This window comes from Hyla sarda, chromosome 2, assembly GCF_029499605.1.
Source record: "Hyla sarda isolate aHylSar1 chromosome 2, aHylSar1.hap1, whole genome shotgun sequence".
Taxonomy (NCBI): Eukaryota; Metazoa; Chordata; class Amphibia; order Anura; family Hylidae; genus Hyla; species Hyla sarda.
Window position 1 is genome coordinate 238683375 of NC_079190.1, and position 25691 is coordinate 238709065.

Here is a 25691-nt window from a genome sequence, read left to right on the forward strand (position 1 = left end):
TAGCTGTGGTCCTTGTAATGGAGGCCGCTGCCTTTGCTGTTCGTTAATAAAAAATGTTACACATGAATTCATCTCATCCCAAATGAAAAAAAACATTTAGAATTAAGGGCAGTAATAATTGTGACACCAAGTTTGCAGTATACCTTTTATCTTGCACCTGTGGTTTGCAATACGTGGGCCGCACTGTTCAGACAGTGCAGTCCCGTATGAACAAGAACAGGTGGAACATTAAGCATGGTTTCATGCTCCACAGTCTGTCAAGACATTTTACCACTACACATCAAAAATCAATAGATTATCTTAGTTTGAAAATCTTTGAAAAATATTCCAAGTAATACATCAAATAGATATCAACAGTTAATTAATAGAGAGTCCTTTTGGATATATAAATTGGCTACACTGACCCTGTCAGGGCTCAATGAAATTATCGAAAACGCCCGATAAATATATATTTATACTTATGCGTTTTACAATTAATTCACACAACTCAATAGTAGATTACACATGAATTGGTCTTTCCAGACTGTGGAGCATGAATTATTATATTTTTCATTCTTATTTTTTATATTATTATGGTTATTTTCATTATATATATATATATATATATATATATATATTTTTTTTTTTTTTATTATATTTTATTATTTATTTTTCATTTTCTTATTTTTATTATATCGGAATTTTTATTTATACAGATATTTTTATATAGAAATATGTAAGGTATATTCTTTTGGCATAAGATTATTGGTGATGTCTTTGTGCTGCTCTACATATATGTGTTTTTTGTGTACCAAACCGCTATAGTGTGTATACACACTAGTGTTTTTCATATGGCGTTATTTTGTATTATTCTATTCTTCTTTGGGAGTATATTTAAATATATATTTTTGTATATTTTTTGTTGTTTGTTAACATGGAATCCTAATTTTAATGGAATGTATTATGCCCTTTTTCTGAAAATCTTAATTTATTTGTATGTAAAGGGTAAAATTTTGAATATATAACCCTGCTTGTGTCTGTGATTGCCATGCCTGAGGAAGCTGCGCTTGCGCAGTGAAACGCGTTGCATCTTGGCTGAATAAAGCTTTTTAACTGAACCTACCTACCTGAATTTTCTCTGTCCTGGTCAGCGCCATAGAATTCCCTGCCACCCATGAAGTTCACTGGATTGCACACGTTTACATGGGAATGCTGCAGACGAACAACAAAGAATCCTCCATTCTTCAATACGTGCTAATCTTTGTTGTGTATGTCGGTACACAACCGGAGCGGGTAAGAGACTATCTTGACCCCTGCTCCTGTCCGGCATTAGCACGTGTGATCCTCCACATGGAGCGCCTTTGCTTTGTGTTTTAACCTCTCTAGTAGGGCCTTGTCCAAAAGATCTTTCAAACTTTTTATGCTAATTGTTTTGGCGGCCAAAACTCTTATTGCTAAATACTGGAAGCAGCCCCTTCCTCCCTCTGAAATGGATCTTGTAGCGAGGATGTGGGAGATACGTTCCCACTGTCCCTCACTGCCTCCCTTAATAACTCCTTGCCTCTCTTCCTTTCTGTTTGGGAGCCCTGGGATCGGTTTTCATATAGACAACCCCCTTAGTCTTTTTACTCCCTTCTGACACTGTCCCTCCTCCCTCCCCAGCTTCTCCCACCGCTCTTCCCCTCCCTTCCTCCCTCATGATATCCTATTCTGTTCTCCCCCCCCCCCCCCCCATTCATTTTGTCTTCCTTGTAGTGTCTTGCTCCTGTCCTTGTTAGCCCTCTCTATGTCATGCTTTGTTCTTTTCTGTTTAGGATGTCCTGTTCGTGGGCCTTCATTGGTCTTTTTTTTGGTGCATTAGTTATATTGTAAGATCTGACTGACCACTGAATACTGTGTGTATAGTACTTTTGGAGCTATTGCTCGGTCATCTCTATTTGTGTTTCCCATTGACTTTGTTTTATATCTGCGCATATTGTTTGTGGCATCATTTCTGTATGTGAAAACTTAAATAAAAATTTACAGTTAATGATAAAAAACAAATCTACTGAGCAGATCTGCAGCAGAAAATACAAATGTGTGAACGCACCCGAAGGTAATATTTGGGGCCCCATAATTATGTGTACATTATTGTGTCACAGCTTGGCCCTGCCAGAGGAACCTTTGGTACTCTGGATTAACAGCCCAACCCTTGTATACTGTGTATTTTAATACTCTCAAGTAAAAGTACTCAGTAACTGTTTGGTCCATACAACATTGTCATTATGCCACAGAATACAACTGAATATTTGTTGCTGTGCAAATGTATACCTCAAACATAGCAGAAACTGAGAAACAGAGCTTTACTCAACTCTCTTTAAATATATAGCAGGATTTAAAAAATGTCTAATTGTAAAACTGTCTATGTTGCCCACAACAATCATGATATTTTGTTTTAATAGAGCTCATTAAGAAATTAAAGCTGATCTCTATCTGGTTGCCACTTGCTAAATCAGACAGTTTTACTGTTAGGCAGTTCTTTATTATTTCCCCTATTCTGTTTAGTGGCAGCAATATTATGAACCAAATTCTAGTTATCCTTAATGATGTTGAACCAGATTGTGAAATAGTCTGCCTTGGGACCACAAGATCATTAATCACATAGGATTCTCAGTAATCCAAAGAGAAATGAGACACAGTTTCCACTCAGGCGCGGTCAATTAACAGGTTGAAGCTCACCTAGTTACAAATCTTTTACATTTGATAAGGAAGGCACTCCTCCCTACAAATATCTGGTCTAGATGCTAGTGACCCATGACTCTGAGGCTAGTGGGAAAAGGTTCACCTTCACATCTTTATCAGTGAAGCATCCAGCAGCCATAGCAACATAGATACAAAGCCCATAAAAGTGATTCTGCTCCCCCCAGTTAGACTTTCATGTTGTATCCTAGCTTATTATACTGATCATTAAAGTTTACTAAACAATACTTTTGAACTACATTTAATAAAAATTAGTAAATTTAAATGACATAAATGCATCATTATTTACATTATGTCGGTAGCATCTTTGAAACTGTTCCAATGTCAATTTTATAGATGTGGGCAGTACAATTTTTCTCTGCTCATCTATGCAAACATGTTGGGGCTCTGGAAGAACAACTATTTTTACCACTAACTACAAATTTTCAACTAAGGGCTGGATTTATCTGCCCTGAGAAAAAAATAAAAACGCCAGTGCAATTTCCTGCGTCTGACGTTTTTTCTGGCGTTTTTATATTTGAGTGGAAATTGCATTTTTGGCCCCTTTTGTGTTTTTTTTTTTTTCAAAAATACACACAGACTACATCTTTATTATTGTCGGCTACAATTTTAGTTCCCTGCCCTCCCACATAAATTGATCCCTGTTTAAAAATTAATAAAAATGTTGTTATAAAAAAAGATGCGTTTAGTTCAATACAATGTTTTTCCATCACTACTGTATTTTTTTCATTATTTTTTTTAAATGGTACCTTATGAAATTTTATTAAAAAAGGTATCTCCATCACTTTTTAGGATTGCTAAAGTCCAAAAAAGAATAAAAACTGCCTGCAAAAACGCCAAAGTAAAAACCCACATGGCGTTTTTCTTGGCGTTTTTTTACTCCCATAGACTTCTATGCTAGAAAAACGCCTGATTTCAGGGGAAAAAACGCCATAGGCTCAAAATGATGCGATTTTGCAAAACCGCCAAGGAGCTGAAAAAGAGCGAAAAAAAGCCAAAATTATTTTAAAAAAACGCCAAGCTGAAAAACAAAAAGTGGATAAAACGCCATGTGGCAGAATTGGCTTTTTTCTTGGCGCTTTTCCACCCAAAAAAAATAGGGGATAGGGGATAAGATGTCTAGGGGCGGAGTACCCTTTAATTATGGAAAACCTTTAGTAGGTTGTGCAGCATATCCATGGATTTCTGCAATCCTTAGTAAGATTACTGGTAAAGAACAAGTCTGCTATGTGTGAATATACCTTAAAGAGTACCTGTTGCCAAACGAAACTTTTAATATATTGCTCCTTGCAATTATGAGACACTTAACTATTTACTTGCTGTTAAAATTCTCATCCTTTATATGTTTTTAATGTGATTGAAAAAACGGCCACTAGGTGGCTCTGTTCTGTTCCCTGCACAAGTCAAACAGTTATTTTGGTCTTCAATCGTCCTAGCAGGAGACCAAACTCAGGAAATGTGTGTGGGGCATGGTGAAGCACAGCTATCGCAGGCTTCAGTGACATCAGGCTTGCTGGGGAATGCCCACTTTATCCTGCTGGGAGCTCACACAATGTGAGCAAGGGGAAAGGTATGATACAGAGCTTTTTTGGGGGAAAAAATTTAAGGACAGGAGAGGTGTTAGGAGTAGTTATGGAATAAAATCTGAGTTAGTTTAACTGCCAAAGACAGTCCCATTCTTGAGATTGCAATAAGGGATGGTCCCAGAGGTTGGGCCCCCTGTGATCAGACAGTTATCACCCATCCTCTAATGGCAAAACTCTTTATAAACACTTTTAAAGGGGTATTCCTGGCATAAACATCTTATCCCCTATCGAAAGGATAGGGGATAAGATGTCTGATCACGGGGGGCCCGCCGCTAGGACTCCCCACAATCTCCCTGCAGCAGCCTGCATTCTATGCGTAGGTGCGTCTTAAGTTTCAGAAACCGCCGGGCTTCCGAGATGGGGACGTGACGTCACGCCACACCCCCTCCATTCATTTCTATGGGAGGGGGCGTAACGGTCGCAACGCCCCCTCCCATAGACATGAATGGAGGGGGCGTGGCGTAACGTCATGTCCCCGTCTCGGAAGCCCGGCGGTTTCTGAAGCTTCAGACGCAGCTACGCATAGAATGCGGGCTGCTGTAGGGAGATTGCGGGGGGTCCCAGCGGCGGGCCCCCCGCGATCAGACATCTTATCCACTATCCTTTCGATAGGGGATATGATGTTATTGCCCGGAATACCCCTTTAAGCTATTTTGACCTTTTTCTCGTCATGTTTTCTTCACAGGCCCTGTTTCTAGAAGGCAAATAGAGAATAGGGCCTCCCAGGTTTTTACTCTTGCAGAAAATTTCCATGTTGAAAACACAATTCACAAAAGAAATATGGACATAAATAAACACTTATAATACTAAATAATGTTAGTACAGTGCATAATATACAATCCGAGACAGAATGTAGCGAGTAAATAAAGAGCACTTGCCATGTTGGAGACCTAAGGGGTCTTCATCATCCATTTACCCCTTAGATTTATTACCCAGTTCCCTCTAGCTTTTTCCAGACACTTTGAGGAAGACATTGACATTTGAAAAATAATAAAGCACATGAATGGGGCCTTAGATATAAATAGCAGTGGACACAGATTCCACTTATCTCTCTAGTGAACCAATTATTTCAATTCAATATGGTGATCCTTGTTTCTCATGACATGACTATCCTTAAAACATTTGTTGTTTAAGCTTGCTGCCATGAATTATTTGATGCTGCTTATTGGGAGAAGCCACCACAAACCTTAGGCCAGGGTTACACTGGGTCATTTTGTAGTGCTACTACTTGATTTTAACTATTGATCTACAGTTGCAGTGCAAAGCAATACACTGAGCTGCATGCAATCTTGTGAACTGCAGCTGTCACTCAAGTAAAATAAATCAGTAGCGCTACAAAAAGTTGCAGTGTAGCACTGGCCTTTATTTGGCCTTCTTTAAAGCATATGAACTGCATTCATTTTACATCACAGCTTTATATATAAATGCTTAAAATGTCTTACCACTTGGGTTAAATGCCATACAACAGATTGGTTTTTCATGAGCTGGAAAATGGGCAACAATGCCTTCACCATCAGAATCTTCACTGACAAGAACCTAGGACAAGAGAAAAGGTTAAATGTCTAACTTTGACTTACAAAAAAGAGGTAGGTTTGCTTTCAGCTACTACTCTTACTGCTATATATGACATATTTCATTATTTCAGGCCATCTTAAATCTAAGGCTAAGTCTCCACTTGTTTTTTTTTGCAAACACGCAAAGAAAAACGCCAATTCTGCCGCATGGCGTTTTTTTGGTCAGAAAACGCTGCGGCCAGATGTTTGCTGTAAGTCAATGAGAAATCGCAAATTTCGAATTCCACTTTGCGTTTTTTCATTTTGGCATTCTTTTAATCCTTTTGGCGTTTTTTCACTTTTTCTGCGTTTTTTTCCGCTCTTTGGCATTTTGAAAAAAACGCTGTAGTTCCCTCAAACCGGTGTTTTTTGTGAAAATCGTGGCATTTGCTCGAATAGAAGTCTATGGGAGTGAGAAAACGCAAAGAAAAACACGATGTGGATTTTAACTTTGGCGTTTTTGCAGGCGGTTTGTAATCTTTTTTGGACTTTAGCGATCCAAAAAAGTGATGTAGATAGCTGATTTTAATAAAATTTCGTAGGGTACGATTAAAATTTTTTTAATCAAAAATATACAGTAGTGAAGGAAAAAATTGTATCTAACGGAATGTATATTATTGAAAAAAACAAAAACTATTACTTTTTAAACAGGGATCAATTTATGTGTGCGGGGAAATACAAATGTAGCCGACAATTATAAAAATGTATTGTGTGTGTGTTTTTAACATTTTTGCTTTATTTTTTACATTTTTATTAGTTAGTACTACTACTCCCAGCATGGAACACACTGTTCCATGATGGGAGTAGTACTACCTGTACTAATAGACAGATCGCCCGCTGCGATCTTTCTGAATAATGTATAGATGTGGCCGGCCGCTCTTCTATGGTCCCCTGCACTGACGTATATTTACACTTATTCATATTTCCCACAGAGCTGTGATTGGCCAGATGGTTCCAGCCAATCACAGCTCTCTGTGGGAAATAGGAATATGTGTATATATACGGCCGTGCAGGGGACCATAGGAGAGCGGCCGCTTCTATACATTATACAGGAGGATCACAGCGTCTGTCAGAAGTGATACCCGCAGTGATCTTTCCATAACTGCAGGTAATACTACTCCCAACATGGAGTACACTCTGCCTCATGCTGGGAGCTGTAGTACCTGCATTAATAGACAGATCGCAGCGGGTGTCAGAAGTTACACTTGCTGCGATCTGTCTATTAATACAGGTACTACAGCTCCCAGCATGGAGCAGAGTGTGCTCCATGTTGGGAGTAGTAGTGCCTGCTTAAGGGCACATCACAGTGGATGTCACTACTGACACCCGATGTGATCGCCCTGTCTATAGCAGAGATGGAGCGACTGTATACATCGCTCACATCCCTGCTCTGCACTATACTCCGGGTCGGCCGCTCATTCATTTATCTTTTCCTCAGAGCTGTGGTTGGCTGCAACCATCCGGCCAATCACAGCTCTGGGTGGCAAATATGAATTTCTGTTGACATCAGTGGCCGGAGTATAGTGCAGAGAGGCGAGCGCTGTATAGACCCGCTCGCTTCTCTGCTATATTATGGATGATATATGTCTATAGTACAGGTACTATCACTCCCAGCATGGAACAGTCTGTTCCATGCTGGGAGTAGTAGTACTACATAAAAAAATGTATAAAAAAAAAAAAATTGTGAAACACACACTTTATTAAAAAATAATAAAAGTTGGGTTATAAAATATATACATTGTGTTTAATAAAAACATTTCTATCACTGCTGCATCCTTTTTTTTTTTTTTTTTGTACCCAAGAAATTTTGGGTACCAAAAAAAAACGCCAAGGTGCGATTTCCACACAAATGAAAAAAACGCCGGAAAAAAGGCAAGAAAAAAGGCAAGAAAAAACGCATGATGACGTCACTTGCACTGGCGATTTTTCAGGCGTTTTTTTAATCCCTAAAAACGCAGTGCAAAAAACCAAGTGGGGACTTAGCCTAAGAAAAAAAAATGAGATGTTTGGTAATAATGCAACCAAAAGAAATACTCAAATTATTTTATATGGCCCACATTTAGCTCTCATTGTAAAAGAGCATAGCCTAGAAGAGGAAGCAACGGATGAAGATCCTTGAATTATATAATAGGATAACCATAGTTTCAGGACAAGTCAAGACAGTAAGATACCTCATTTTATTCCTCCAATCTGAAGGAAACTGACAATTCTGCCAAAATATTGAAATTTGCTTCATTTTTCTTTACTGATGCCTAGGTGGTGAAAGTCACACATGAGTTCCATTACAACTTAGAAACATAGATTGTGTCGGCAGATAAGAACCATTTGGCCCATCTAGTCTGCCCAATAATCTGAATCCTATCAATAGTCCCTGGCCCTATCTTATATAAAGGATAGCCTTATGCTTATCCCATGCATGTTTAAACTCCTTCACTGTATTTGTAGTGACCACTTCTGCAGGAAGGCTATTCCATGCATCCACTACTCTCTCAGTAAAGTAATACTTCCTGATATTACTGCATAAACCTTTGCCCCTCTAATTTAAAACTATTTCCTCTTGTGGTAGTTTTTCTTCTTTTAAAAACGATCTCCTCCTTTACCGTGTTGATTCCCTTTATGTATTTAAAAGGCTCTATCATATCCCCTCTGTCTCTTCTTTCTTCCAAGCTTTACCATTAACATTTCCTGGTAAGTTTTATCCTGCAATCCATGTACTAGTTTAGTAGCTCATCTCTGAACTCTCTCGAGTATCTATATCCTTTTGGAGATACGGCCTCCAGTACTGTGCACAATATTCCAAGTGAGGTCTCACCAGTGTTCTGTACAGCGGCATGAGCACTTCTCTCTTTCTACTGCTTATACCTTTCCCTATACATCCAAGCATTCTGCTCGCATTTCCTGCTGCTCTATTACATTGTTTTCCTACCTTTAAGTCTTCTGAAATAATTACTCCTAAATCCCTTTCCTCAGATACTGAGGTCAAGACTGTGTCAAATATTCTATATTCTGCCTGAAGGTTTTTACACCCCAGGTGCATTATCTTGCACTTATTTCTGACCATTCTTCTAGTTGCCTAAATCCTTTTCTATTTGGCGTATCCCTCCAGGAACATCAACCCTGTTACATATCTTTGTGTCATCAGCAAAAAGACATACCTTACCATCGAGACCTTTTGCAATATCACTAATGAAAATATTAAACAAAATTGGTCCCTGTACAGATCCCTGAGGTACCCCACTGGTAACAAAACCTTGCTCTGAATATACTCCATTGACCACAACCCTCTGTTGTCTGTCACTCAGTCAATGCCTAATCCACTCAACAATATAGGAGTCCAAGCTCAATGACTGTAGTCTATTGATAAGTCTTCTATGGCGGACAGTGTCAAAAGCCTTACTAAAATCTAGATATGTGATTTCTACTGCCCCTCTGCCATCTATTATTTTAGTCACCCAAACAAAAAAATCAATAAGGTTTGTTTGACATGATCTCCCTGAAGTAAATCATGTTGTTTTTCATCTTGCAATCCATGGCATTTTAGATGTTCTACAATCCTATCCTTTAGTAGGGTTTCCATTAATTTCCCCACTATTTATGTCAGACTTACTGGCCTATAGTTGCTTGATTTCTCCCTACTACCTTGCTTGTGAATGGGCACAACATTTGCTAATTTCCAATCTTCTGGGACAACTCCTGTTACCAGTGTAACAGTTTTGCTAGCTCACCACTAAGCTCTTTTAATAATTTTGGGTGTATCCCATCAGGCCCCTTTGACTTATTTGTCTTCACTTTAGACAGCAAAAGTGGAACCTCTTCCTCTTTAAAGACACACACATCAAACGATTCATTAGTCTTCCTCCCTAATGGAGGTCCTTTTTCTGTAAAAACTGAACAGAAGTATTCATTAAGGCAGTCGGCTAGCCCTTTATTCTCTTCTACATACCTTCCTTCCTTTGTTTTTAATTTAGTTATTCCTTGTTTTAATTTCCTTTTTTCATTTATTTATCTGAAGAATGTCTTATTCCCTTTTTTCAAAGACTGAGCTAGTTTTTCTTCTGCCTGCGCTTTAGAAGTTCTTATGACTTGCTTGGCCTCTTTCTGCCTAATCTTGTAGATTTGCCTATCTTCATTGCTCTGGGTTGTTTTATAATTATGCTAGATTTTAGATTTTTTTATGATTTTGGCCACTTCTGCTGAGTATCACAGTGGTCTCTTCCTTTTTTAGTTTTTACTGACAAGTCTAATGCAATTTTCTGTTGCCTTCAATAATGCGTCTTTTAAGTAGTCCCATTTCTCCTGGACTCCATGTTATCCGTTCCAGTCTGATAGGGACTCATTTATGACTAATCTCATTTTTGAAAAGTCTGTTTTTCTAAAATCTAAAACTTTTTGTTTTGTGTGGCGTGACTCCTTCACTGTTCTTATATTAAACCACACTGACTGGTGATCAATAGATCCCAAGCTTTCGCCTATAATAACATCATATACCAAATCCCCATTTGTGAATACCAAATCCAAAATGTCCTCTCTCCGAGTTGGCTCCTCAACCATTTGTTGCAGAGATAATCCCAGTAGAGAATTTAGAATATCTGTAATCCTAGCAGAACTAGCTATTTTAGTTTTCCAGTTTATATCCGGAAGATTGAAGTCTCCCATAATGATAACTTCACCTTTCATTGTCATTTTAGCTATTTCTTCAACTAGTAGATCATCTAATTCATTAACTTGGCCAGGTGGTCTATATATCACACCTACACGAGTTACTGATTTTATGCTGTCTATCACATAAAGGGCCACTCCTCCTCCTTTCTTGCTTTCTCTGTCTCTTCTGTATAAAGAGTACCCTGGTATGGATATGTCCCAGTCATTACTTTCATTAAACCATGTCTCAGTAACAGTCACTAAATCTACATTCTCAGATGCCATTACTGACCCAAGTTCATTGATTCTATTACCTAAACTGTATTTGTAGACAGGACTCTGAGCTTGTCATTTCTTAACCTCTGTGCTACAGCCATGTTCTGGCATTGTTTTTTTTTTTTTTGGGGGGGGGGCAATTTGAATAATTGATTTTCACTCTTTTGCCCCCCCCCCCCCCGCCTTCCTAGTTTAAATACTCCTTAGAAAATTCTTGGAATTGTTCACTGAGTACATTTGTTCCTTTGAGAGAAAGATGCAAACCATCTTTTTTGTACTTTATGCTTACAAAATGATCTGCCTGTTCCCATACCAAGAAAGCCTATTTCACCACTCTTATCTCCATACTATCTAATAACTTAAAATGACAAAAAATGTCCACTCCCTCTCCTCCTAAAGCGTAGGTACCTAGAACAGATCTCAGTGGTGAAGACTTGGCCATCTACTTCAAAGTTCAAATTGACAACATCTAGCAAGAAATGATTATCCAGTCCTCTTGTAAAATTGATACTCTTCTCTTCCACACTTTCTCTGTATCTCTATTATGAAACACTACAAAAATACTGAGAAATGGCAGTAACACAAGAGAACATATGGTACAGGTATGAACAAACAGTCCACTGCCAGCAGGCTAAGTAATGGTAGGAAATCAAACAGTAAACTATGCATCATAAAAAATAATCTGAGAAGTAAGCAGGTGCATAGAGGAAATGCCCTGTCTTAAAAATGTATCAAAAGTGTGATAGTTTAAAGGCCCATTGGAGATGAATTAATATATACAGGGTGGGCCATTTATATGGATACACCTTAATAAAATGGGAATGGTTGGTGATATCAACTTCCTGTTTGTGGCACATATGTGAGGGGGGGAAACTTTTCAAGATGGGTGGTGACCATGGCGGCCATTTTGAAGTCGGCCATTTTGAATCCAACTTTTGTCTTTTCAATAGGAAGAAGGTCATGTGACATCAAACCTATTGGGAATTTCACAAGAAAAACAATGATGTGCTTGGTTTTAACATAACTTTATTCTTTCATGAGTTATTTACAAGTTTCTGACCACTTATAAAATGTGTTCAATGTGCTGCCCATTGTGTTGGATGGTCAATGTAACCCTCTTCTTTCACACTTCACACACTGATAGCAACACCGCAGGAGAAATGCTAGCACAGGCTTCCAGTCTCCGTAGTTTCAGGTGCTGCATATCTCGTATCTTCACAGCATAGACAATTGCCTTCAGATGACCCCAAAGATAAAAGTCTAAGGGGGTCAGATCGGGAGACCTTGGGGGCCATTCAACTGGCCCACGACGACCAATCCACTTTCCAGGAAACTGTTCATCTAGGAATGCTCGGACCTGACAAGATGGTGCACCACCACATTGTGGGTGTCAGGTCCGAGCATTCCTAGATGAACAGTTTCCTGGAAAGTGGATTGGTCGTCGTGGGCCAGTTGAATGGCCCCCAAGGTCTCCCGATCTGACCCCCTTAGACTTTTATCTTTGGGGTCATTTGAAGGCAATTGTCTATGCTGTGAAGATACGAGATATGCAGCACCTGAAACTACGGAGACTGGAAGCCTGTGCTAGCATTTCTCCGGCGGTGTTGCTATCAGTGTGTGAAGAGTGGGAGAAGAGGGTTGCATTGACAATCCAACACAATGGGCAGCACATTGAACACATTTTATAAGTGGTCAGAAACTTGTAAATAACTCATAAAAGAATAAAGTTACGTTAAAACCAAGCACATCATTGTTTTTCTTGTGAAATTCCCAATAGGTTTGATGTGTCACATGACCCTCTTCCTATTGAAAAAACTAAAGTTGGATTCAAAATGGCTGACTTCAAAATGGCCGCCATGGTCACCGCCCATCTTGAAAAGTTTCCCCCCTCACATATACTAATGTGCCATGAACAGGAAGTTAATATCACCAACCATTCCCATTTTATTAAGGTGTATCCATATAAATGGCCCACCTTGTGTATATATATATATATATATATATATATATATATATATATATAGGTCAGTACAGAACAATATACAAAGAAAGAGAACTCGAATAACATTGGTACATGTTAGGTTGTCTTATGCCAGACATAGGCTGTGAAAGGGAGATAAAATAAACTCAAACTCCATGAGAGCATATGGGTGTAACCACTACTATAAAAGGAGAGAAAAAAAGGAGATAAAGGGTATAAGAGAAGGCATTACTATGTGCACCATTCCCAAAGGAAGAGGGAGAAAACAGAAGCTCAGTAGCTTGATAGATGTATTTTCCTTGAATGTGTCCCAAGAGGACTATATTACATCAAAGTAGTCCAAAGTACTATTCAAACTAGTGGTCAGGTCCTCCATATTGGGTATGTCCATTAGTCTAGAAAAATAGGCAAGAGAGGAATAGGGCAAAAATTTGCTTCCAGTGAAGGGGAATACGGCAGCACCAACATATATCTCTCCCTCATCTAGCTCTACTGCTCTAGCAGTGCTCTACTTTTTGCCAACAATATAAGACAAATCATCTCCTATCCCATCTCTAAGACTTTTCTCATGCGGCCCCAGTTTGCTGGAATGTGCTAGCCAAGACAATTCAATAAAATTCCCAGCATCCAGATTTTTAGACCTGCTCTAAAGAACACATTTTAGACTGGCCTGTGATATTTACAAATATATCTCCTTTTATTGTTTGTGTCAGCCTTTTTCAGCCCTTACTACTCTTGTTTGCATTGTTAATTAGTTTGTTTCTTTTTAATGTTTGTTTTTGTTCTTACATGTTCCCTCTAATTTGTAAGGTGCTGGAAAATATGTTGGTGCAAAATAAACTTTATTTTTATTATTATTATAACACCACACTTCACTCATAATGTTTTTTTATGTAAATACAAAAGATGCTTAAAAAATGAGTCTATTCTTGAAGAGATAAATGACCGCCAGTTGCCCACATAACATAGACACCAAGAGGAGACACTGGAGTAAAGTGGATGCTAAATATGTTTATGGCCACTCACTCAAGTCATTGAAACTACCATTTAAATCAGCATAAAGACCTTAGACTTGGAAGCACCTCTCTGGAATCTGACCTGGTTAAGAGACTTTTCTCAGTGTATGTGATACAAGACATGTATTATAAACTCATCTCAATTTTGCCTCATGAAGTTGTAGTGAACAGAAGCTAAATCCCATTGACCTGGATCTGAAATAAAAAACTGAGAAACAACAGGACTTATGTGAATTATCCTATGAAGAGCACAGAAACCTTAGCTGTAAATATCATTTACTCTTGTTGGAGAATTATGTAAGCTTGATGCATTAAGGTCTAATGGCTCCCAGAGCTCTAGTTTTATGAGGACAAACTAGGGTAACATCAGAGGGCAATTAGACACATAAGCACAGGAGATGGCTCCTGGTCCAGCAGTAGCAAACTGCGCTTAGTGGAAAATATTCTGACCTCCCGACCTTTGACAGCCAGCTCAGTCACTTGTAATTGTGGGCCAGAGGAAAGAGATATTGTTTGCAAATGTGCTGGAAATCAAGAACAACATATGAGGTCAGAGTTAACATCCTAAAGTGAGTAGGAGGACTGGGGTTGGCCAGAATGAAGAGAGAACAAATAGCTGCCCTGGGATGCCAGAATAAGATGTTTTTAATGGGATCTACCATTTACAGACATTGTTGCTTAAAGGGAGTCTATAAATATAGAGCACTCAGCACACAGAGCTTAAGATAATAAAACCTGTCTTTTTTATTGCAGCCCACACTGGGGGAGTTGTGGTAAGACCTAGTGCTTCCATAGTGGCCTCACCTTTGTTCCTGATTGGTGATGTTATCAAGTACAGGTCTGCACAGTTTCTTTCAAAGTTTGACCATTAGGTGAAATTAAGGAGAAACATTTCATGGCTCTGTTAGGTCTCTAAATCATGCTGATCGATCACATTTTGCATCTGTCTGGCAAACAGAACCTTCATGTTAAACAAACTGATAGCAATAAAGTATGTTTTTGAGCTACAATTTCTTTGTTACGCAGTGACATTATACTGTAGCTATCTATCCATCCACACACACACACAAAAGGATGCATGTTAGAAAACCTAAGCTTGGATTCCAACAACAAAGAAATGTAAAGTTGAACAACTGAAGGATTGACCCCACTACCATTCAATAGGGCGAATGGGCAGCTTTTCTATGCAATATCTGAAAGAATTATAAACACCTTCATTATTCTTGTGGATGTCTGCATGGACAAAAATCCTTCTAAAATGTTTTCACTAAATGAATGAGGTTTCAGAAATTCTATTCACTTGCATTAAAGGCCATCTAAGGCTATGGCCATTATATGGCTTCAAATATGAAGAACGTCCACCCAGAAATCACAGGCGGACATCACGCACAATTGCTTGTTGTGGCAGCGATAGGACTGCTCAGAAATGCGTAATCTCTATAGATGGAAATGAAGGATCAATTTTTCCTTGAAATTCGATTTTTCGTGGCAGAAACATATGCCATGAAAATTCTGCTGTGTGCACATTATAGCATAATTACTGAAATTAATAGGACTCTTCTGCAGTGGAATTTCTGAGTGGAATATTTCTGTGGATTTCCACTTATAAATTCCATCATGTAAACATAGCCGTAGGGTAAGGTCACATGGAGCGCATCCGGCAGTCACAAAATCGAGCTCCCTGCTGCTACTGGGTAGCTCTGCTTGTCCACTCATGACTGCCGGCGGAAAATGCACAAATATGAGCAGACACAAAAGGCTACCCAGCTGCAGCAGGAAGCTAGCTCTTGTGACTGCTGATAGTGAATTCACATCCATGAAATACAGTGTGGATGCGCTCCGTGTGACCCTACCCTAACAGTGATTTCAATGAGGATTCTGCACAATCCTCAATGTATAAAGTAAACCTAACAAGAAAATTACATTACAAAAATACCACTAACAAAATGAAAAACTCAGCAGAATTAATTATTTACCATTGCTGGCTTCTTCATCAGAAGCCACTTAATACTGTCAATAGTCCCTTATGCCACATTTGCAGTTGTGTGCCATATCTGCTTAAATATGATCATATTTAAGTTACAATAAGACCAGTGGGTGGCCATAGAAGCATCTGAGTAGGAGGTGAGTGAATCGGTAGATTTTTCTTTTATCCCCACCTTATTGAACCCCTTAAGGACCACAGACGTATGGGTACGTCCTAGCTCACTGGTACTTAAGGACCAAGTACATACGCGTACGTCCGTGGTTATTTCGGTCCCCACCGGCGATCCGGGTCATACGGATCACGTGGGACCCGAGGACCCAAAGACACATGGTGATCGGGGGAGGATACACCCCCAATCACCACCTGTATCTATGGGGAGGTTGCCATTTCGTCACCCCCCCCCCAGAAGTGCTGATATTGGCTTGCCCAATAGCAGCTGGCAGGAGAGGGGTTAATGACCTCTTCTCACAGCTCTGCCAGCTTACATAGTTCAGTCAGCGGGCAGAGCTGCAAAAAGGAGCCAGATTTTTCAGCGTGACCCGGGCCCTATTAGGGGTTCAGGGCGCTGCGATTTGCCACCCTTCTTTTTTTTATATGGCCTCAGTGTTTATTTTCCCCCATATAACGGTGTGTGATTTATAATCACACACCGTTATATATAAAGTTACACCAAGCACACACTTCATACTTCCCCGCCCCTCCCCCCCCTCACACACACACCTTCCCCCCTCCCCTGCCGGCAACCCCCCACCCCCCATTACTGTAGAAAAAAGGTGATGGCTCACTGGGCAATTTCGGTAAGGCATACGCCTTACTTGCCTCAGACTCTCCTGAATCTGCCAGTGGGGACGAGGAAGATCCTACTTTTCTCTGTTCTTCCTCATCCTCCTCATCATCTAGTATTGATGATAAGCCCCCCAGAAGGCGGACGAGTTGCCGCCAGGCAAGGCCAAGCACCCCCCATGAAAGTGACCCAGTGTCCGGCACTATTACGAGAGGCCATGCTGCTCGTAATAGGAGTCCGACCCCCCAGACAATTTTACTGGAGCCCCCTTCCGGTGAACCTGTCTGGAGACCCCCATAGGGTTATCAGCCATGGATTCCTGAGTTTGTTGGCGACTCAGGAATCCGGATTGGACACTGCTGGATTCACTGAAATTTACTATTTTAGTTATTTTTCAGTGACAGCTTTGCCAATTTAATGGTGGAACAGACAAATCTGTACGCCCAGCAGTTCATCGCCCACCACCCAGATTAACTTTTGGCCAGGTCCAATGAATGGTATGCCATTGATGCAGCAGAAATGAGGTCATTTTGGGGCCTCGTGCTGCATATGGGCCTGGTAAAAAAAACCAAAAAAAAAACAGTGTCAGACAGTACTGGAGTGGGGACATCCTCTACCAGACCCTGCTCTACAGTATGGTCATGACAGGGAGGCGGTTCGAGGCCATTCAGAAATGCCTGCATTATGCAGTCAATGAGGCATGTCACCCCCGAGGTGATGCCGCCTATGACTGGCTGTCACGCCGAGCGCTCCGGGTCCCTCTCCTCCCCCGGAGCGCTCACGGCGTTCGACTCGCTGACCGGGAGCGCTGCTCTGTTTCCCCCGGCGGGGAATGCGATCCACTCGGTGGGACGTGCCTGCCCGCGGGTCGCATCCCGTTCTGTTTACCTGCCCCGTCCGCCTTCTGTTCAGTCCCGGCATGCGCGGTCCTGCTCTCTAGGGCGAGCGCACGCCGGGTCTCTCAGATTTAAAGGGCTGGTGCACCAATGATTGGTGCCTGGCCCAATCTTTTCCCAATCCCTCCCTAACATATATAAACCCACTTCCCCTTCCTGTCCTTGCCGGATCTTGTTGCCTTATGCCAGTAAAAGTGTTTTGTGAACCCATTGCCTGTGTATCCAGACCCTTGCTGTTGCCCCTGACTACGAACCGTTGCTACCTGCCCTCACCTTCTGCTACGTCTGACCTTGCCTTTGCCTTGTCCTTGTGTCCTGCGCCAGTCTCAGCCGTCAGAGGGGTTGAGTCGCTACGGGGTGGAACGACCTGGGGGTTACCTGCCGCAGCAAGTCCATCCCGCTTTGCGGCGGGCTCTGGTGAAAACCAGTAATCCTTTAGATTCCGTTCCCCTGGTACGGCCCACGCCATCGCCCCTCTGGCACAGAGGATCCACTACCGTGTCCTCCCCGCATACCAGTCCGGATCCTGACACTGGCTTTACAAAGTGAGTCTCTTATCAGTTTTAAGGTGAGACTCATCTTCCGCCAGTACATTCCCTCGAATGGGGTGCAGTATGGCGTGAAGCTCTCCAGGTACACTTGCAAGTTTAGAGTATATGAGGGACGAGATTCCCGTATTGAACCCCCAGAATGTTCCCCCACTCTGGGTATTAGCGGGAAAATCGTTTGGGACCTTGTGCATCCAATGTTGGATAAGGGTTACCACGTGTACGTGGACAACTTTTATACCAGCATCCCTCTGTTCACATCCCTTGCCGCCAGATCCACGTCCGCTTGTGGGACCACAATTCATGGTAACGGCAGCTCACCTGTCCCTGTGCGAGGTACCACAACAACGGTCCTCAAGCCCGATTGTATTCTGGACTACAATCTGTATATGGGGGGAGTTGATCAAGTTTTCAAGCCATACATCGCTATGCGGAAAACACAGATATGGTACAAAAAAGTTGCGGTCTACTTGGTACAGATTGCTATGTACAACTCTTTTGTACTGCACCAGAACGCTGGCAACACAGGGACATTTCTCCAGTTCTAAGAAGAAGTCCTAAAGGCCCTGATCTTTGCTTACCGGGAAAGAGCAGGCCGGACTAGTTCCCAAGGAACTGAAGTTATAGGTGCCGGGATCTTCCCAGGCCAACACTTTCCAGGTGAAGTCCCCCACACTGGAAAGAAGGGACGATCCCAGAAAAGATGCAGAGTGTGTTACAAGAGAGGAATACGGAAGGACACCACCACTCAATGTGACATGTCCCGATCATCCGGGCCTCTGCATTAACCCCTTGGGGATCGAGCACATTTTGACCCTAGGGACCAGAGCATTTTTTGCAATTCTGACCACTGTCACTTTAAGCATTAATAACTCTGGGATGCTTGTACTTATGAATTTGATACAGAGATTGTTTTTTTTGTGACATTTTCTACTTTATGTTAGTGGTAAATTTTCGTCGATGCTTGCATCATTTCTTGGTGAAAAATTCAAAAACGTCCTGAAAAATTTGAAAATTTAGCATTTTTATAACTTTGAAGCTCTCTGCTTATAAGGAAAATAGACATTCCAAATAAATTATATATTGACTCGGATATACAATATGTCAATTTTATGATTGCATCATAAAGTTGACATGTTTTTACTTTTTGAAGACATCAGAGGGCTTCAAAGTTCAGCAGCAATTTTCCAATTTTTCAAGTCAATTTCAAAATCTGAATTTTTCAGGGACCAGTTCAGTTTTGAAGTGAATTTGAGGGTCTTTATGTTAGAAATACCTCATAATGGACCCCATTATAAAAACTGCACCCCTCAACGTATTTTAAATGACATTCAGAAAGTTTGTTAAACCTTTAGGTGTTTCACAGGAATAGCAGCAATGGGGAGGCGAAAATTCAAAATCCTCATTTTTTACACTAATGTTCTTGTAGACCCATATTTTTTATTTTTACAAGGGGAAAGAAGAAATGCTCCCCAAAATTTGTAGCCCAATTTATCTTGAGTAAGAAAATATGTCATATGTGAAAGTGCTTTGTGGGTTCCCTAGAGGGCTCAGAAGGAAAGGAGCGACAATGGGATTTTGGAGAGCGAATTTTGCTGAAATGGTTTTTGGGGGGCATGTTGCATTTAGGAAGCCCCTATGGTGCAAGAACAGCGAAAAACACCCCACATGGTATACTATTTGGGAAACTACACCCTTCAAGGAATGTAACAAGTGGTACAGTGAGCCTTAACACCCCACAGGTGTTTGCCGAATTTTCAATAAATTTGGAAGTGAAAATGAAAAATTAAATTTTTTTCAATAAAATGCTGATGTTACCCCACATTTTTCATTTTCACAATGGATAATAGGTGAAAATGTCCCCCAAAATTTGAAACACCATTTCTCTTGAGTAAAGAAATATATAATATGTGGATGTAAAGCGATCTGTGGGTGCACTAGAGGGCTCAAAAGAGAAGGAGCGACATTGGGCTTTTGGAAAGCGAATTTTGCTGAAATGGTTTTTGGGGGGCATGTCTCATTTAGGAAGCCCCCATGGTGCCAGAACAGCGAAAAACACCCCACATGGCATACTATTTGGAAAAACTACACCTCTCAGGAAACATAACAAGGGGTATAGTGAGCCTTAACACCCCACAGGTGTTTGATGACTTTGCGTTGAAGTTGGAGGTGAAAATACATTTTTTTTTTTTTTTACTAAAATGCTAGTGTTACCCCAAATTTTTCATTTTCACAAGGAGTAATAGGTGAAAATGTGCCCCAAAATTTGAAACCCCATTTCTCTTGAGTAAGGAAATATATCATATGTGGATGTAAAGTGCTCTGTGGGTGCACTAGGAGGAAGCCACCATGGTGCCAAAACAGCGAAAAACACCCCACATGGCACACTATTTGGGAAACTACACCCCTCACAGAACGTAACAAGGGGTGCAGTGAGCATTTAGATCCCACTGGCGTTTGACAGATCTTTGTAGCAGTGGGCTGTGCAAATAAAAAATAAAATTTTTCATTTTCACGAACCACTGTTTCAAACATCTGTCAGTCACCTGTGGGGTGTTAAGGCTCACTATACCCCTTGTTACATTCCGTGAGGGGTGTAGTTTCCAAAATGGGGTCACATGTGGGTAATTATTTTGCATTTATGTCAGAACTGCTGTAACCAGCAGCCACCCCATGCAAATCACCAGTTTAGGCCTCAAATGTACATAGCGCTCTCTCAATCCTGAGCCTTGTTGTACGTTTGCAGAGCATTTTATGCCCACATGAGGTATTTCCGTACTTGGGAGAAATTGTGTTACAAACTTTATTTCCTTTTACCTCATATGAAAATGAAAAGAATGGGGCAGCACCAGCATGTTAGAATAAAAAAAAAAATTTTTTTACACTAACATGCTGGTGTAGACCACAACTTTACCTTTTCATAAGGGGTAAAAGGAGAAAAAGCCCCCAAAATTTGTAGCGCAATTTCTCCCGAGTACGGAGATACCCCATATGTGGCCCTAAACTGTTGCCTTGAAATACGACAGGGCTCTGAAGTGAGAGAGAACCATGCGCATTTGAGGCCTAAATTAGGGACTTTTATAGTGGTGTACCTGGATGCAAGCGTTACACTTGCCTCCTTCACCAAAAATGCTGTACGTCAGTTTTCCCTGAACAGGGTGCCTCCAGCTGTTGCAAAACTCCCAACATGCCTGGGAGTTGTTATTTTGCAACAGCTGGAGGGTCCGTTTTGGAAAAACTGACGTACAAGACGTTTTAAACTTTTATTCGGGGTGGGGGGGGGTTGGGTGTGGCGACAGTGTAAGGGTGTAGTGTAGTGTAGTTATGCAACAGCTAGAGACACACTGGTTGGGATTGGGAAACACTAAGTTAGGTAACAGACTACCGCAGTGTTTCCGCACCACTGTCTGTTTCCTAATTCAGTGTTTCCCAACCCATGTGTCTCCAGCTGTTGCAAAACTGCAACTCCCAGTATGCCCAGAAAGTCGAAAGGGCATGTTGGGAGTTGTAGTTATGCAACAACTGGAGGAGAACAGTTTGGAGACCACTGTGTAGTGGTCTCCAAACTGTAGCCCTCCAGATGTTGGAAGACTTCAACTACAAGCATGCCCAGACATGCTGGGAGTTGTAGTTCGGCAACATCAGTGGGGCCAGATGTTGCCGAACTACAACTCCCAGCATGTCTGGACAGTCTCGGAATGCTTTGAATTGACATCTGAAGCTCTACAGTTTGGACACCACTGTCCTTCCAGATGTTGCAAAACTGCAACTCCCAGCATGCTGAGACTGTCCAAGCATGCTGAGAGTTGTAGTTCTGCAACATCTGAAGGGCCAGATGTTACAGAACTACAACTCCCAGGATGCCTGAACAGTCTGGGCATGATGAGAGTTGTAGTTTTGCAACATCTGGAAGGACAGTGGTCTCAAAACTGTGGCCCTCCAGATGTTGCAAAACTACAACTCCCAGGATGCCCAGACAGCCAAAAGCTGTCTGGGGATGCTGGGAGTTGTAGTATTGAAACTCCTAGATACAGCAGTGAAGATCACTTTACGGTGATCTTCACTGCAGTATCTAGGAGACCGCCGCCTCTGCCTCCACTTGCCTGCGCCTCCTGTTAGCCGCCGGTCCCTGGTCATCGGTCCCAGTGTGAAGCCAGGTAACTGGCGCCAGGAGGTCCCCGCCCCATCCACAGGCCATCTTCCCCTGCTCTGCTCCGACATCCAGGGGTGGGCAGAGCAGGTGAAATGAACGTACCCCCCGCCTGCGATTCGCCGATTGTCCACATCGGCCAATCGCAGGGGATAGGAGGAGGTGGCACCCTTGCCACCTCGCTCCTATCCTTTAGGATGATCGGGGCTGTCTCTGACAGTTCTGATCATCCCTATTTTCCGGGCTATCGGGTCATCAGAAACCTGATCAGCCTGGAAACGCTGCAAAACGTTGATCTGAATTGATCCGCGATTTGCGGCGATCGAACTCCCTAGGCATTTGCAGGGTATGTCTGCTGAATGATTTCAGCAGGCATCCCATTACGATACCCGTCCAGCTAACAGGTACGCCCTTGGTCCTTAAGTACCAGGACACAAGGGCGTATCCATACGCCCGTGGTCCGCAACAGGTTAAGGATTGCTTCAGGGAGTAACACACTTAGATGGAGTACTACATTTTCCGTCTTCATTTTAATTTTACATAATTTGACCCCAATGTACCAAGTCCAGAGTAAATTTAACCCCTATTATAAAAAAAAAACCTGATAAGACCTCTGGGGGTATTTTTTCCAAAAATGGGTCATGGGTCACTGAGTCACTATCATCGGGGACTTTTTATGTTGCCTCAAATGTGCAGCGCTCTCTTTCCACCTGAGCGGGGTGCGCATTTGAGGCAACAGGTTAGTGACGGCCACACACATCACATTCCCAGAATGATAATTTATAGCATAGGGTTTGGGGTGGGCATATTTTTTAGTTTTGGCTATGCTCTGCGTCATCATTCTGGGAACATAACCTGTTTTATAATTTTATGTCCCACTGTGCCCCTTGTCAGTAATTTACCCCATGTAACGCTCCTTGAGGGGAGTTCCGCTGTTCTGGCTCCATAGGCAGCTATGTAGAAGCTCAAGGCCCCTGACTGCGCTGCTGCTCTTCCAAGACCTGGTGTGCACCCGCAGAGCTGTTTACGCCCAGATATGAGGTATGTCCTTACTCCAAAGAAATGTATTTCTCCTAATACCACATGTGAAAATGAAAAATTTGAGGTAACCCCAGTATTTTAGTGTACAAAATCTAATTTTTCCTTTTCAGATCCCACTTTAATAAACATTTAATAAACACCTGTGGGGTGTTAAGGTTCACTGCACCCCTTGTTAAGTGCCTTGAGGGGTGTAGTTTCCAAAATATCATTCCATGTGTTTTTTTTTTTTTTTTTTTTGCTGTTCTGGCACGATAGGGGCCTCCTAAATGCAACATGCCCCCCCCCCCCCATTTCAGCAAAATTTGCAAATGTGACTCCTTCTCTTCTGAGCATTGTAGAGCGTCCGCAGAGCCCTTGACGTCCACACGAGGTATTTCCAAACTCAGAAGAAATGGGGTTACAAATTTTGGGGGGCATTTTCTCCTATTACCCCTTGTAAAAAAGTAAAATTTTGGGGAAAAGCAGCATTTTAGTGAAAAAATTTATTTAATTAATTTACACATCTAACTTTAACGAAAAGTCGTGAAACACCTGTGGGGTGTTAAGGCTCTCTGTACCCCTTGTTACGTTCCTTGAGGAGTGTAGTTTCCAAAATAGTATGCCATGTGTTTTATTTTTATTTTTTTCTGTCCTGGCACCATAGGGGCTTCCTAAATGTGACATGCCCCCCAAAGATCATTTAAGCAAAACTTGCTTACCAAAAGCCAAATGTGACTCCATCTCTTTTGAGCATTGCAGTGTGTCCGCAGTGCACTTGACGTCCACACATGGGGTATTTCCATACTCAGAAGAGATGGGGTTACAAATTTTTGGGGGCACTTTCTCCTATTACCCCTTGTAAAAAAAAAAAAAAGTTACATTTGGGGGAAAACAAGCATTTTAGTGAAAACAAAATTCATTTACACATCCAAATTTTATGAATAGTCGTCAAACGCCTGTGGGGTGTTAAGGCTCACTGTACCCCTTGAGGGGTGTAGTTTCCAAAATAGTAGGCCATGTGTTTTTTTTGCTGTCCTGGCAGCATGAAGGCTTCTTAAATGTGACATGCCCCCCCAAAAACCATTTGGGGGGCATGTCACATTTACATGTCACAACCAAAATCCCATTGTCACTCCTTCCCTTCTGAACCCTCTACTGCGCCCACCGAACACTTGACTTGAAAAATTGGGTTACAAATTTTGAAAGGATTTTTCTCCTTTTACCCCTTGTAGAAATTCAAAAACTGGGTCTACAAGAACATGAGAGTGTAAAAAATGAAGATTTTGAAGTTTCTCCTATTCCTGTAAAACACCTAAAGGGTTAACACACTTACTTAATGTTATTTTGAATACTTTCAGGGGTGCAGTTTTTATAATGGGGTAATTCATGGGGTATTTCTTATAAGAAAGCCCTTCAAATCCACTTTAAACCTGAACTGGTCCCTAAAAAATTCTAATTTTGAAAATTTTGTGAAAAATTGGAAAATTGCTGCTGAACTTTGAACCCTCTGCAAAAAAAAAGTTTCACCAAGAAATGATGCAAGTATCGACAAAATTTTACAACTAACATAAAGTAGAATTAGTCACGAAAAAACAATCTCGGAATCAGAATGAAAAGTAAAAGCATCCCATAGTTATTAATGCTTAAAGTGACAGTGGTCAGATGTGCAAAAAACACTCTGGTCCTACAGTGAATATTGGTTTGGTCCTTAAGGGGTTAAAAACTGCTAACTTTCTGTACATTTGGTACCTAGGTAGCATCTTCAATACTGCCAAACAACAAATCCATTGAAATCCATTCTAATCAATTGCTATTCCTTGAGACAATGTAAATACGAAAATCTGCAGAATGGTGTGAAATCTGCATACAAGTGAATTGGGTTTAGAAAACCCCATTAACATATGTTGTACTATAATTTGTAACACATTTGTGGTGTGGAATTGTTCTAGATAAACCACTATACTGTGTAGAAATACTGTGTACTGTTCAGAAATACTACTGTGGTATCCCAGTACAGGAGTTGCACCCCTGTACCCTTGCTGTCCTGTCAGGCGGACTCTATTTCGGTGTCCCCTGAGTCCCTCTTTAATTTATTTCATACAAATGGTTAATTATACATTGCATTGTCTATTATAATGTAATTATACTTTTATGTGCCTTTAAATACTGTTACTAAGTGCTGTAACCAAGGAAGGTACCAGTGATCACTTGACTAATAGGGTGATCTATGGGACCCCTCTAGAGTCTCCCCCATATAAATCCTGGGAGGAGCTAGTTCAAGCTCTTGTGTAGTTGCTGCTGAGGAACAGTGAGGTCAAGTCCTGAGAGAGTGTCTGGTGTCCTGAGGAGGCCTAAAGCCTACCACGCAGCCACACTTCCACAAATCCAGTACCCTACAGGTGAATGTCAAAACCTGGTAAGCTATATACGGAGTGAAGTCAGTCTAGTCAAGTCAGTCAAGATCAGTCTGTATACAGTCAGCGTGGGCCTACAGCAAATTGTCCAAATTCATTATAAGTCCCAGCGAGCCCTAGA

General features: G+C 41.3%; 1 protein-coding gene across 6 annotated transcripts in view; it reads right to left on the minus strand.

The window, feature by feature from the left end:
- The window catches only part of BCAS3 (BCAS3 microtubule associated cell migration factor), a 1340542-nt gene that overhangs the window by 988729 nt on the left and 326122 nt on the right, over positions 1–25691 (minus strand). For all 6 annotated transcript variants that reach the window (XR_008888692.1, XM_056556703.1, XM_056556707.1 and 3 more), the window contains exon 13: positions 5747–5840. Coding sequence is in view for 5 of the 6 variants with exons in the window: in XM_056556703.1 (XP_056412678.1) it covers positions 5747–5840 (94 nt within the window). In the remaining variant the exon portion in view is untranslated. The remainder of the gene's footprint in view (positions 1–5746; positions 5841–25691) is intronic.